We start from the raw sequence: 13285 nt of genomic DNA, 5'->3' as shown, positions 1-13285 counted from the left end.
GAGCTTATTACTCACCGGAGAGGGTTGAGACCAGCGGTAGGAAATAGATACCCCAATTAAAGCTCCTCTGCATCTGCTCTGCATTCTATCCATCATTCCCCATGATCTCCCTCTTAGGGTCGTTTCTCTTGCTTCCCTTGGAAAAATGTAACTGGGAGCCAGGGTCCTTCTGACAGGGACAGAGCAGCCTTTCCTACCGTGTCCCCTGCATTTAAGGGGACAGACCCAGCCCTGGCTCTGTGTTTGCGGTCTTGTCCAGTAAATGCGTATGAAGTACCTACTGTGTCCTTGGCACTGGGCACTGGCTATCGGGGACACCAAATGGGGAAAAACACTCTGATTGCGAAAGCACCGCTCTCCTGCCAGACCGATGAGGTTTCGCTCGGAACCCGGATATCTGTGTGTTTATAGACTTGCGATGTCCAAGTCCATGCTTTCCCTTATCGGCCCCGTGCTCTGCGGGCTGCAGGGCTCTGGCTGGTCCCAGTTTTCCGAAGCCGTCTGCCCCTTCCGTTACCCCGGGAGCTTGGCCCTGACCCGGCGGGCGGGAATGCCCCTTTCTGGCATCAGGGGAGGGTTACCCCCCGCCGTGTGGCCCTGCTTGCTTCCTAAGGCGGAATGTTTGTGGTCAGTGGTGGTGATGGGGTCAGGGACCATTCCTGCTGCCCTAACCCTGGGCACCCACTCGAGGCGGCCAGCCGGGAAAGGCTTCCCAAGGACACGTGGGCATGTGGTTCCCAAACCCGTGTCCGTCAGAATCGAGGCCCCATGAGTGCCTTACAGCTCAGTAATCAAGGCATTTCCTTTCAGGCCTGCGCTTTGGTCCAAGAAAATCTTTTGGGTTTTCAGAAAGTTTTACTGACTCGGGCAAACCCTTCTTTGCTGGCGCCTCCTGCCTGACCAGGGTTACGGAAGGATTCTTTGGGCCACACCCAAAGGGGTATGAATCAGGGACCGGGGTCCCGGGAACTGGCCTCAGAAGCCCGCCTCCCAGAGCCCAGGGCCTGTCAATCCACGTCCGCTTATCCGGTCGGAGATGGGAAATGCAAGGAATATGGGGGTCCGTGGAGGGAAGAGATGAGGACAGGGGCCTCACTTACCACCTGGCAGCATGGCCTTGGGCGATCACTTGATTTCTCCGAGTTGCAGTGATTTCCCCAGAAATCTGAGATTATGCTATAAACCTCTGAAATGCTTAGCTTCATGTGTCCAGTACCTCGCCCTGGGCCTGGCATTTAGTAGGTGCCTAATACGTGCATGGATGAGTAAGTGAGTGAAATGTCTCGGCACCTCCCTCGGTGGGCTCTCCTGGGAAGCCATGAGGCTGCTGATGGCCGCTCAAGGGTGGTTGCCTGCATTTGTAAGAACCAGCCACGAGAATTCCCTGGAGGCCAAGTTCAGGAAGAGTTGGGGAGCTCAGATCCCGGGAGGTGTCCACGGTGGGTGGCCCGGTGGGAAGTGAGTTCCCTGTTTCTCGAGGGGTTCACGTAGGGGCTTGCAGTGCTTGGATTAGCTGGCTGCCGAGCACCACCCTGAGGTCCGGGGACGTCCAGGCTGCCCCCCATCCCCGACCCCCCACCCCGCCACCATCGCTGTGTCTTCACACCTGTGGGGCTTCCGGAGAAGCCCGTCACACACAGTGTCATGTCCTAGCGCTGCTATAGCAAAATACCACAACGTGGGTGTTTTGAAACAACAGACATTGTCCCCTCACCGTTAGGGAGGCCAGAAGTCCTACTCGGGGAGTTGGCAGGGCCCCACTCCCTCTGAAGCCTCCAGGGGAGGATCCTTCCTTCCCCCTTCCTGCTTCTGGTGGCTGCGGGCAGTCCTCCACGTTCCTGATTGTAGACTCGTCTGTCCAGGCTCGGCCCCTTTGTCCCTCGGCCTCTTCTCTCTATGCCTGCGTGTGTCTGTGGCTCTGTTTTCTCTTATAAGGACTCCAGTCATGTTGGATTTAGGACCTACCCTAGCCCCTTATGGCCTCATCTTAACTAGCTGTATCTGCAGACACCCTGTTTCCAAACAAGGTCACGTTCTGAGGTTCGGAACTGTCAGGACTTTGGGGGGGGGCACACCCTACTTAGCCAAGTGCGCATGTTCTTACACTGGGTGCTTCCCTATGTTATGTGGGTTCCCTGTGCCCCTTACCTCTCCCAGCTGCATGGCGTAGGGGATCCCTTTGGGAGCTAGGGTGTTTCCCCTGAGACCCCCTCCCCACAGCTGCCGGCTCTCAGAGCAACGTGGAGAGCCTATGGGGAGGGGGTGGGAGGGGGCAGTTTCCAGCCACCAAAAGGGTCACCCCCTGTGGTCACCTGCAGTCCGCCCCCGTGGGCGTGGCTTGGATGCTGCCCCTAAGGTGGTCTGGCCCCAGGGCCGTCTGCACACAGCTCAGCTACCCTGCCAGTGATGTCCTTTCTCCCGTCCCCTCTGCCTGCCCGCGTGTTTGTGTATTTATTTGTTCATTTTGGGGTTTGCAGAAGCGGGAAGGCCTGCTGCATTCCAGCCACGTCACGGAGGAGCTGACCACAACAACGGAGTAAGTGGACCCCAGCTGGGGACCCGCACAGACGCAGGGGCCCATTTGCACGCACATCCCTCAACCCAAGGATGAGGTTTTCACACAAGCGCTGTCCTGGCTTTATGGCCTGCACCCACTTTCTTCAAAGATTTTTTTTCTCTTCTCTGGTGAGGAAGGGCAAGATTGCTGTTTGGTTTGGTATTTAAATGAGAAATTCTCCCAAATAGAAAAATACACAAACTACGTGCGGCACAGGAATTAGAACTTACTGAAGCTGCCCGAAATCTTTTCTGGAGTGGCACCGAGAATGATAAGCAAATAAAAATATACCGATCCTATTCAGCATCTCTTACAAGGAAGAAAAGGCTAAGGGGAATTTAAAACATCGAGCTTTTGTAGGGTAGGTATGCTAGCGTCTTCAGAGTTTTCCATGTGAGGACGGAGTTCTTCTCCGAAGCCTTTGGATGTTTATTCCTATTTTAGAAGGCGAACTTCAAGAATGTTGGGTGGGGGGAGGAGGTGTTCAGAATGGTTAGGGACTCCTTGTCCCCACTCATTTATCTGTCCGTGCCTCAGCTCCGTTGGAGAGGGAGCCACCCTTCTGAACTAGAACTTCCCTTTGAGAGACAGCTGAGCCGTCGCTCATCTCTTAGAAAAAGCCAGAGGGCAACTTTTAAGAAGTCTAAAAGGCTTCAAATCCATTGAACGTAGCAAATCAAATGGTCTATTTTGCGTGTAGCTTTTAGGCGCCCCCGTGGCACCCTGTTAAGGATCTTTAAAATTCGCTGCATTTGTGACTCTCCACCAAACCCGGTTCAGATGAAACAGAACATTAAAGATTGATCGTCTCCGTGAACCCTCCCGCTCCATTCATGGAGTGATTAATTACTGGGTCACCAATTGACGTCCGGTCTTTCATAGATCCAGGCCTCACGGGAGACCACTCCTGGCGAGGGAGCTGCCGGGTAAATTGGGGAGCCATTGCCATGCGATAGGCAGCACGTCTGTTCCAAGCCCATGGGGTTTGGGGGTGGGGGAGGGGCGGCATGAGGGACAAGGGGCCCGGTGCTCGGCCTGGTCTATAGTGGCTGTCAGGCCTGGCCTGTTTGGGAGCAGGAGGAGGGGAACGAGGAGTGGAGTGGTGTCTTAGTTACCCATAATTGTGTAGCAAACCACCCCAAAACCAAGAGGCTTAAAACGACAGTCCCTTTAGCTGCTGACGGTGCTGTGAGTCAGACCGGGCCGGGCTCAGCCGGGCAGGCGTTCAGTTCGTCCGGTGGTCGGTGCTGGCTGGTGGCAGGCCTCTGTCCCTGCCCCTGTGCCTCGTCCTTAGGGAGCCGGGCTTCCTCCCAGGTGCTCTCAGGGTTCTGACCCCCCCCCACACAGTGTCCTCACACTCTTGTGGGTCAGAGCAAGGCACAAGGTCATCCGAGGTCGGAGAGGGGGAGACGCACTGCCGGGCCCGTTGCAGCGGGTGGGCATGCAGCCCTGGGAAGGAGCGTGGCCCCCTCCTGCAGTCTCCCATGGGGTCTGGTGACCTGAGGGAGGCAGCTGGGGGAGCTGGGTGCTCTGGAGTCGGGGCTAGTGGGTGGGCGAATGGCCCCGACAATTCACAGCAGTCACCAGCACGAGGGTGCCGGGCACTGTGCTGGGCGCCCGAGAGGCTAAGGGGTTTGGGGCGAGGGCTGGCGGTCTAGCTGGCCAGAAGGGCCGTGTCCGTAGAAATGTGAATTCCAGCCCAGGCAGCTTGTAGGAAGTACTGTGTGGCCCCAGACTCAGCCTCCTGCCTGGTCTCCCCAACTCTGGGCTTGCTCTCCCCAATCCCTCTCCCTCTGTGTGGCCATAGGGGATCGGATGGAGCATCTAAATCATCTGGTGTCTGCAAAAACCACAAAGTATTGCCCCACCCGCCTGCTGGCCTTCCCGCTCTATCTGGCCTTGGTGCTCTGGCGGCCCACCCTCCCGCAGCCCCAGAGACTCTCCCCAGCTTCTGTCTAGCCTCCGCCTCCTGTCCATTTCTCTAGAGCCGGCTCCGAGGTCCCCTTCTCCAGGAAGCCCTCCCTGTTTGCCAAACACAAGTGGGCTGATTTCCTTTTAGTTCCCATAGCGTCTCCTATATGTGACACTTTGGGTACCCATGGGCTGTGTTGAAATGTGGGCTTATGGGCAGGGCCACGGGGTTTATGGGAACGGGGTGTTTATTTCTGTATTTCCATGGCGTGCACATAGTAGCTGCTCAAGAGAATGTTGTTAAATAAGATGGAGCCTAAGGGGCTTGAGTCTAGAGGGATTTGGGGATGATATAAAGACCTCCTTGCCTCTCAGGAGGCTCATGCAGGGGAGGGCCTGTGCACTGGGGTTGTCGCAGTCCTCATGGAGGGACTAGCCTCTGTGCCTGGTGGTTTCCACCTCTGCCTGCTAGACTCAGGGCCCCAGTCTGTGATTCTTTGGCATCCCTGAGTTTCGTGATTCCCTGAATGTGCAGCGTGCTTGCTCACCACAGTGGGACCCTTGGGTAATCTGCACCCTTGGACTTCAAAGCTTCCCATTCAGCGGCTCCAGAAGGCCCCGTTTTCTGCTGAACTGTTCTGCCTATTAACTGCTCCCATGATTTAAATTCCCCCCCAACTGGTATTAAAGGGGTGGTTTAACTGAAGGTGGCCACTTGCTGCCGATCTTGTGCAGACATTTAGAAATCCACACACACACTTGTCATTTGAATTAGAGGGACAGAGAATCTGTTAAAACAGGATTTACATTTTTACAAAAAGCCCTTCAACAGGGCAATTCGGGGTTCCCTTCATCGTGACCTCACCACACTGTGTTCTAAGCGACCCACTGACAGCTCTCTGTCTGTTCTTGTTTGCAGGATGATGATGGGTCGCTTCGGTAAGTACCTGTGGGGGTGGGGGGCCCGAGGTCACGGGCACTTTGGGGCTGTGGCAGGAAGCTCCCGGATGCGTGGATACGCACTGTCACATGGGGGTCAGGGCCTGCAGGACCCCGTGGGGTCTCCTGTAGCTCCCCCTGGGGTCTGTCTGCTTCTCCGACCTGCCAGGGGGGGGGGGGGGGGGGGGGGGGGAAGAAGGGCGTAGTGGGGGCTGGGGGGTGGTTATTCCCATTAGTTTCAGTGACTGTTCCCAAAGAGCTGTTCCCGACCCTGTGCCAAGCAGCATGACCCCATTTTCATCTCAGCAAGGGGTGGCAGATCACAGGACAGCTTGGGGCCGCATTTAAACCCTCGGGGTGGGGAGTGTGTTGTCCCGTGGGTCGTCCCCCCCCCCCCCCCCCGCTCTTTGCCGCAGCCAGAGGCCATGTGAGTGAGCTCATTGCTTTGGGGGACATTTCAAAACAGAAAGCCCTCCACCCCCAAATACCACCTTCTGCAGTGAGCACAGCTGTTAGCAGGGGAAGTGGAAGCCAAGTAGAAGTTTTCCTGCGTGCCCTTCGAGCCTGCCCGGCTGGAGCTGGTCCTGCAGCTCTTGGGGGGAGGGGTGCCACCCCGGAGTCAGCCACGGGCCTGGCCACAGGCCCCCGTTCCCTCACGGGTATCACAGGGAACCATGGCACGCCACTGTTGCTTGGTTGTGAAGAGGGGACGTGGCTCCCGGTGATGTCCTCAAACTTCTGCAGTAGGCCGAAGGCCGCGCTGGGCAAATTCACCATCTTCACAATTTTTAAGTAGCAGTGCGGTCCTTTTTACATGTCTTTGTTATTTTTAAAGAAAGGGAGAGAAAAGGCAGTGGGGAGTGGGGCCGGCGTGGTCTCCCGGAGAGGACAAGGCATCAGGCCCTGTGTCCGAGGGGGGCCGTCAGAGCATCATTAAGTGCCTTTGATTTGCTGGGCGATGTCCTGTCCCTGTTTGGCACAGGCCTAGTTCGAGGTTTGGGGGACCCAGGAGCGTCCGTTCTGCGGGGGGCTGTGTGCCACTTCAAGGGGGCAGGGGCTGGGCCGAGAAGCCCCCTCGGCCCTGCGAACGGCGCATTAGGGTCTGGGGTACAGGGTGGCGACTCGCTGGGAAAGAGCCTGGTGTCACAGTATGAAAAATGGATTCAGCCACTGTGTGAACGCGGGAGATGCATGAGCCTTCGGGGCCATGGAACCACGAGACGCCGGTGAATGTTATTATGTTATAGACTCGCCCTGCTTAGGAAACGCGAGCAGTCTATTAGCGGGCGACAGGTGGTGAGTTCCGCCCCTGGCTTCGGCTAATGCTGGCGCAAGCGCCGAGGTCCCCTCGGTACCCAGACCAGCAGCCTCCGCCGTAGCTGGGCCTCTGCCAGCCCTTCTCCCGTGGGACCCTCCGGGGCCCCTACAGCCCCCTGCCCACCGAGGTTGGACCTCCTTTCTGCCCCCCCCGGATCCTGGTCCCCGGCTTGCCCCTTGAGTTGGGGGTCAGGCTTCTCCTAAGGCACCCCTTTAGCCCTTCACTCCTCCTTACTGTCCACCTTGGCTTAAGCTCAAGCCACAGCCCTGGAGGTGGCCTCCGAGCCCTTCAGACCACCCCTTTGCTTGCCCCCCGCCTCCTCGCTCCCCTGTTCATCCAAGAGCACCCCAGGATACCCCCTCCAGCTCTTGCCCTTGCCCTCTGCTCGGAATGCTCTCCCTCTGGATTCCCCCATGGCTCACTCTTCAGCTCCTTCTCAGGAGGCCTTCCCTGAGTGCCCTGCCCCCGCCCAGCCTGTCTCTTTACTCCAATCACCGGTGCTCATAGGGAGCTGCCTGGCAGACTCGGGGCGCTGGGACAGTCTGGGGACCCTCGGCCCCTCCTTCTGTCCCTTTACCATGGCTTCTTGACTGTAAGCATCCTGTGGGCTGGAGCTGTGTCTTCCTCAGCGTGCATCCCCCGCAGCCGCCAGCCCTGGGCCGCAAACATTCCAGGTGCTTCCACAATACCAGGTGGACCCTCCTTGGCTCATGTCTGCCTACTGGGTTTCTCAGGGGGTCCTGTTCTGTGCTCATTTCTCACCTGAGCACTCTGAGCTCGGGAGGGAGGGCTTGCCCTCCCCCCTCCAGAAGCCCCCCTTCCCTGAGTCATCCCTGTCCTGGCTGAGGTGGGCCGGGAGGCCCATCTCCCCAGAGGAGCTGGGCACTGCTGCCTAGTCTCCATGGCAACGGGCTTGCTGGCTGCATCTGCATCTCCTCCGCGGGAGGCCCCTCCCCTGCCCTGGGCTTCGGGACAGGGGAGAAGTGGGGGGAAGCTCTCCTCCTCCACTCCCATGTCCTCCTCGGGTCTCCTCCTTTCTGCCAGCAGAGTTTGTGCCCCCACCGCAGCCTGACTGGGCCACCTGCGCCCCCACTCTCGGGGCCTCCTCGCCCTGCGGGACCCAGCCTCTCTGAGCCTCCCTCACAGGCCACACGGCCTGCAACCCTCCCTGGCTTTCCTGTGCTTCTCTTTGCGCTTTCTGTTCCCTCTGTCTGGAACGCCCTTCCTCCCCTTCTTGTCCCAGCAAACCCCGGCTCCGCCTCGTGTGACGCCTCCCTCCGTCCCCTAGCCCTTTGTCCATGGGCCCCGGACTTGTGGGTGCCTCCAGGGACCAGGCTGCCAACATGAATGAGGGAAGTGGCTAGAACCCTAGTGGTCTTCTGCCCCTTGGCCTCTGTGTGGGGTGGCGGTGGGGCAGACTGGGGGAGCCCGCACCCCCACTTCATGGGCGGCGCGTTGACGCCGGGCAGGCAGGGATGCGGGCTCAGTGTTGCCACACTTCCAGTTCCTGCAGACAAGCCAGAAATTCCAATTTATATTTTAAAAACGTGGAACAAAACTTTGTTTGGACTGAAGTTCCCACCTGTGAGGGTTGCGCTTGGGCAGACACTGGCCCGTCCCAGCTGACTCGGCCCCTTTCTGTGTCCTTTCTGGCTTGTTTTGGCTACCTGTCCTCTTTGTGCTACCTCAGTTTACCCATCTGCCTCCACCCAGCCTGTGTCCCTCCCTGTTTGTCCCTGTGACTATCCCCAGAGCCTCCAGAGAGACATTAGGGAGGGCTGGGGTCAGAGAGGGCATCGAATGAACTGAGCCCGAGCCCCAGCGCTACGCTTGCCAGGCGGTGGGCTTGTCCCTCGATGAGCCGTGTGTTTCATTCTAACACCAACCGTGAGCCGGGGACTATTTACTCCCACTTTACGGAGGAAGAAACAGGGTTAGGGAAGGAAGCAAGTGGCCTGAAGTCCCGGCACTTTTGAAGGCGGGCGACTGGGACCTATTTTCATTCCCGAGGCCAGGCTTACCGCAGGGGTGCGGCAGAAGCTGGCTGGGCAATGCTGCTCCCGAGCCCCGGCTGCAGGTAAGGGCTGCACAGGGGCGGCGGGCCTCCACGCCCTCCCGTGGCTCCCCTGCACGCCTTCGCTCTGTGAGCCCAGCGGTGGCCAGCTAAATATACCCGGCTGACGTCAAGCTCGCTTCTGCTCCCAGGGTTTTTCTCAAGCTGCATTTAAAGTTTGTATTTTGCTTTGTAAAGATTGAGCTTTTTTTTCCCCCCTCTTAGCAGGCTGTCGTATTGAGTGGAATCTGACTTAAACGATTATAAAAATAATTTACAGCTGCCTTGGTAGAAAAGCTGGAGGAGGGGCACTCCGTGGGGTCGGGCCTTTTGGTTGCTGTTGGCTTTTAGGGGAAGGACGCTGGGCGGTCCTCCCCCCGAACACACGCGCCCCCCACGCGTGTGTGTGCATGCCGTACACACACATACCCACGTCCACCCGCGTGCATGGGTGCGTGTGTGTGCCACATGCATGCATACCCCCACGCACGCACGCGTACACCCTGTATGTACCGTGTGCACACGCATGCACACACATGCACCCCACGTGGGTGTGCATATACACACCACACATGCTCGCACACACACAGCCCTTCCACCTCTCCCTTCCTCTTTGCCTCACCTTCCCTCTCCCCACCCCCAAGGCCAAGGAGGATGCTACCTGGGCTGGGCTGGGGCTGTGAGTTGCCTCCCCACGCCCTAGACCTGGGACACCCGAGTGCCTTCCTTTTGGGGCCAGGCTGGGGGGAAGGGCTGGGATGCTTCCTCCAGGAGACCTGGTTCTCTGGCTTACTTGGGTGTCAGCCTGTCTTCTCTCTGATTTCTCCCTCCTTCTCCCTCTCCATGGGCCGGGCCGGGCAGTCCTGAAGCAGGCCCTGGGTCAGCTCTGGTTCTGGGCTCCCGGCCATCTCCAGAGAGGCAGTGGAGGCTTCCTACCCCTACCCCACCCAATCTGGCTGGGCTCCCCAGCCTCCAGAACTCCATGCTGGGGTCTGCCCTCAAGTAATAGTGGGTCTGTCTGCTGGCTGAGGTCCTCGGAGCATATGTTGCCCCGGACACCTTGGGGGGACAGCTAGCTCCTGGAAGACAGAAGTCGGGACCCCAAGGCCTTCCAGATGCCCTCCTCCCTTTCCCTCTCTACCCCGCCAGTGACTCGCCACAGCTCTGCATCCACTCTGAGGCCTCAGTCTTCCTGCCTGGGCTCTGGGCTGCAGCAAGCTTCTGTCCTGCCTCCATGAGGCCCCACCATAGCAACAACAGGCTAGAACCAGGCACCCGGCTCCCGGCCCACCCGGCTCCTTCTTATCCACTGAGAGCCATGTTGACCTGGCCTCCAGTGGCCTCACGTTGGAAAGGGAAGGGATTGATTCTGTGTTGATTTGGAGCGCACGGCTGGGCCCTTGAGTAGCAGAGTGGGTTGGGGCTCACCGGGAAGAAGGAGGCTGGGTGGGACATGACAGAACAGGCCGCCTGAGGCCCTGCAGGTGCTCCCAAAGAGGGGGACACCCCCAGAAGGATTGCTGGAGAGAGGTTCTGGAGCAGGGTTTCCTGGTTTGTTCATTTGTTCTGAGGCAGTGGTGGGAACAAGCGAGACAGTGGTTTCAGCCAGCATGGAGCTGAGAGACCAGCAGCTACTGTCCAGCAGATACATGATAATGAGATGTACTCTCAAGTAGTGATTAAGTGCTTTGAGAAGTATATTAGGGTCAGAGGACAGGTAGTGGGCGTGGGGCACTCTTCTAGATGTGGATGGTCATGGAAGGCCCTTCAGAGGAGGTGACATCTGAGAGTAAGCTGGAGGAAGTGTGGCAGGTGAACAGCAGGTGCAAAGGCCCTGTGGTGGGTGTGTGATGGAGGAGAAGCCGGGGAGCTGGTTGGTGGAGTGAAGTCAGGGAGGGTGAGTGTGTTGGGGGGTGACTGCACCCACTGGATCCCATAGGCCACGGGAGAGGGAATGAATTTTATTCTAGGAGTGATGAGAAGCGGTTGGAGAGTTTGGGTCGGGGCAGGGGTAGGGAGGGGCAAGAACTGATCCAGTCTACAGTGTTCCTGCTAGGAGAAGGGATCAGAGGGCCGGGAGTGGAGGAGGGAGGCCAGCAAAGCAGGAGACTGCAGCCACTGAGGGCCGTGGGGCCGGTATGGAGCTAGCAGCCGTGCTGATCAGGAGACGTGCTCGGAGGCACTAGCGAGATTTACTGGTACGCAAGGAGTGTGGGGAAGGAGAGAGGCGGGCAAGGGATGCCTCAGGTCGAGGATGTCACGGGCGGATGTCCGAGTGCCACCTGTGAATTTCACATTACAAGATAGAAATGGGGTTGGGGGGGGACTTAGAAGCATCTTTTCCTTGATTTTGCTCTTCAACCGCACCTGCCCTTGGGTTCTGGCGGGAATGAAGAGGATTCTAGGTGGGCGGGGAGCATAGGGGCGGGATATCCCGGGAGGTCAGGAGCTGCGTGGTCCCCGGAACGGCGGGGACATTTCCATAAACCCTGCCTGTGCCTCTCCACTTGCCCATGCAGAGCGGGACGCCTTCGACACCCTCTTCGACCACGCCCCGGACAAGCTCAGCGTGGTGAAGAAGGTAAGCTCCAGGCTGGGCTGCTTCCCTCTGTCTCCAGGCTTCTGTCTACAGCATGCACTCCATGCCGGGAAGAAGGTGGGAACGTGTTTGAAATCTCTGAAATGTTTGCCACATGGATTGAAGTGTAATTATAGTCAAAAACGTAACTACAGTACATAAAATTAGCACCTTTTAACTCAACATCTCTGCTCCCTGGGTATCTTCCTGCCACCCGCCCGCTTCTGTTGAGTGAATTAGCCAGCCAGGCACCACCGTGGCCCTTTATTCCAACTCAAGGCTTTTTCTCAATGTGGAAGTGTTTTTAAGTGTGTCAGCCTGCTGACTCTTGCAGGCCTCATTACCACGAGGCTGTATTCACAACCTGCCCGGTACACAGGCAGGCCTTTGCTGGCTGAACTGCCCCGTGCGTGCGTTTGGCCCATTTCCCTCCACAAAGGAGCGCAAGGACAGGCCCTTCATCAGCCCAGGCAGCCTACATGTAGGCTACGGATGGAAACAAACAAAAAACATGCGAACTGAGGCTGTGGAGTCAGGGGCTGGGGAATGATGAGCTTCCAGGGGCATCTGCCAGGAGGGCTTGTTCTCACCCAGAAGGAATTGAGACTCAGCTCTCTGCCTGTGGAGTTATCTGAGCACCTGCAGACATCTCACTTGGGGAGCCAGTGCAGGATGGATGGACTTTCCACCTCCCTGTAAAAAATTCAAGGAGCAGTCATTTCTGCCCATGCCCTAGGAGAGAGAGCTCTTTGTCTAGCACAATTGCCCAGAACAGGTTTCCTAATGCAGGACTTCTCAGGACCTTTAATATGCTGGCATGCGTTTGGAATTCTCCAAGAGGGGACTCGGTAGGAAGGATTTTCTAAACTTGTTTGTCAGTGGTTTGATCTGTTTGTTTATCTTGTGATTGAATGTATTAAATTCCCATGGAACCCACCTTTGGAAAATGCTGGTCCAGCCTGGGACAATGAGCTTATTAGTTCTTGGAAGCACTTTGCAAAAGGGTAGCAGAACGATCCCAGTGGTCCTTCTGGGGTGGAGCCTACTTGGCATCCTTGGGTCATGAGTGACGCACCTTGGGGCCTGCAAGCAGTGCCCCCAACCCCTACCCCTGCCACATCTGTCTCCTGACAGAACCCATCCGTGAATGCGCAAGAAGATTCAAATCTGCCCCCCCCACCTATCAACTGTATGACCTGAAGCAGATTATAACTCCTACCTCAGTTTCCCCATCTGTCAGGACTGAGGCAGGACCCACCTCTCCGGGGTGCTGTGAGAGTAAAATATCATCATGTCCGTGCAAAGGCCCAGCGCACAGTACATCGGGTAGCGTTGGGTAGCCATGGCATGGCATGAGGTCTGTCTTTCAGAGATACGATGTTAATTTATTCTTTGAAAAGACGTATTTTAGGCACTAGGGACGAACAAGACAAAATCCTTTCATCTGCCTGACAGCTTCCTACTTCCAGCCTGGCCCTTCCACACCCCCACATTGAGAGTTGCTGTGTTGGTGGCTCCTTGTACCCCAGAATAAAAGCAGGGGGACCCTGTCCACTTCTCCAGGGTCACCCGTCCTACTCTCTTCCATCCCGTCCACATCCAGATGCAGCCTGAAGATCCCAAAGTGTTTGCACATGTGCTCGGGGCCTGGGTGCCCGCTCTACCCGCCCCTCCACTCCCATCTCCCGTTTGGCCTGCCCCGCAGGCCCACTCAGATGCTCCCTCCCTCAGCAGCCTGCGGGGGGACACACGCCTCTCCTTGTGCTCAGCAGAGCTCCCCTCCGTGGCACGTCTCACACGCTGGGCCTGGCCCTTGATTTCTCTGTCATCCCCACCAGGTACATATATGTGTAAGCTTGATCTCAGGTAAGCAGGGCCACCGGCCTCTCCTCTCTAGCAAAAGTTTAAAACTTGTCACCTGTAACTCTT

The 13285-nt window shown here is 57.5% G+C and overlaps 1 protein-coding gene across 1 annotated transcript in view; it reads left to right on the top strand.

Moving 5' to 3' along the window:
• Positions 1-13285, top strand: part of PARVB (parvin beta) — a 67881-nt gene that overhangs the window by 43256 nt on the left and 11340 nt on the right. The window contains exons 7-9 of the mRNA XM_021687796.1: positions 2478-2536; positions 5388-5407; positions 11298-11359. Of these exons, the coding sequence (XP_021543471.1) occupies positions 2478-2536; positions 5388-5407; positions 11298-11359 (141 nt within the window). The remainder of the gene's footprint in view (positions 1-2477; positions 2537-5387; positions 5408-11297; positions 11360-13285) is intronic.

The sequence above is a fragment of the Neomonachus schauinslandi genome, chromosome 5 (assembly GCF_002201575.2).
Source record: "Neomonachus schauinslandi chromosome 5, ASM220157v2, whole genome shotgun sequence".
NCBI lineage: Eukaryota > Metazoa > Chordata > Mammalia > Carnivora > Phocidae > Neomonachus > Neomonachus schauinslandi.
The sequence above is the reverse complement of the archived record's forward strand: the minus strand, read 5'-3'. Positions and strand labels throughout refer to the sequence as shown.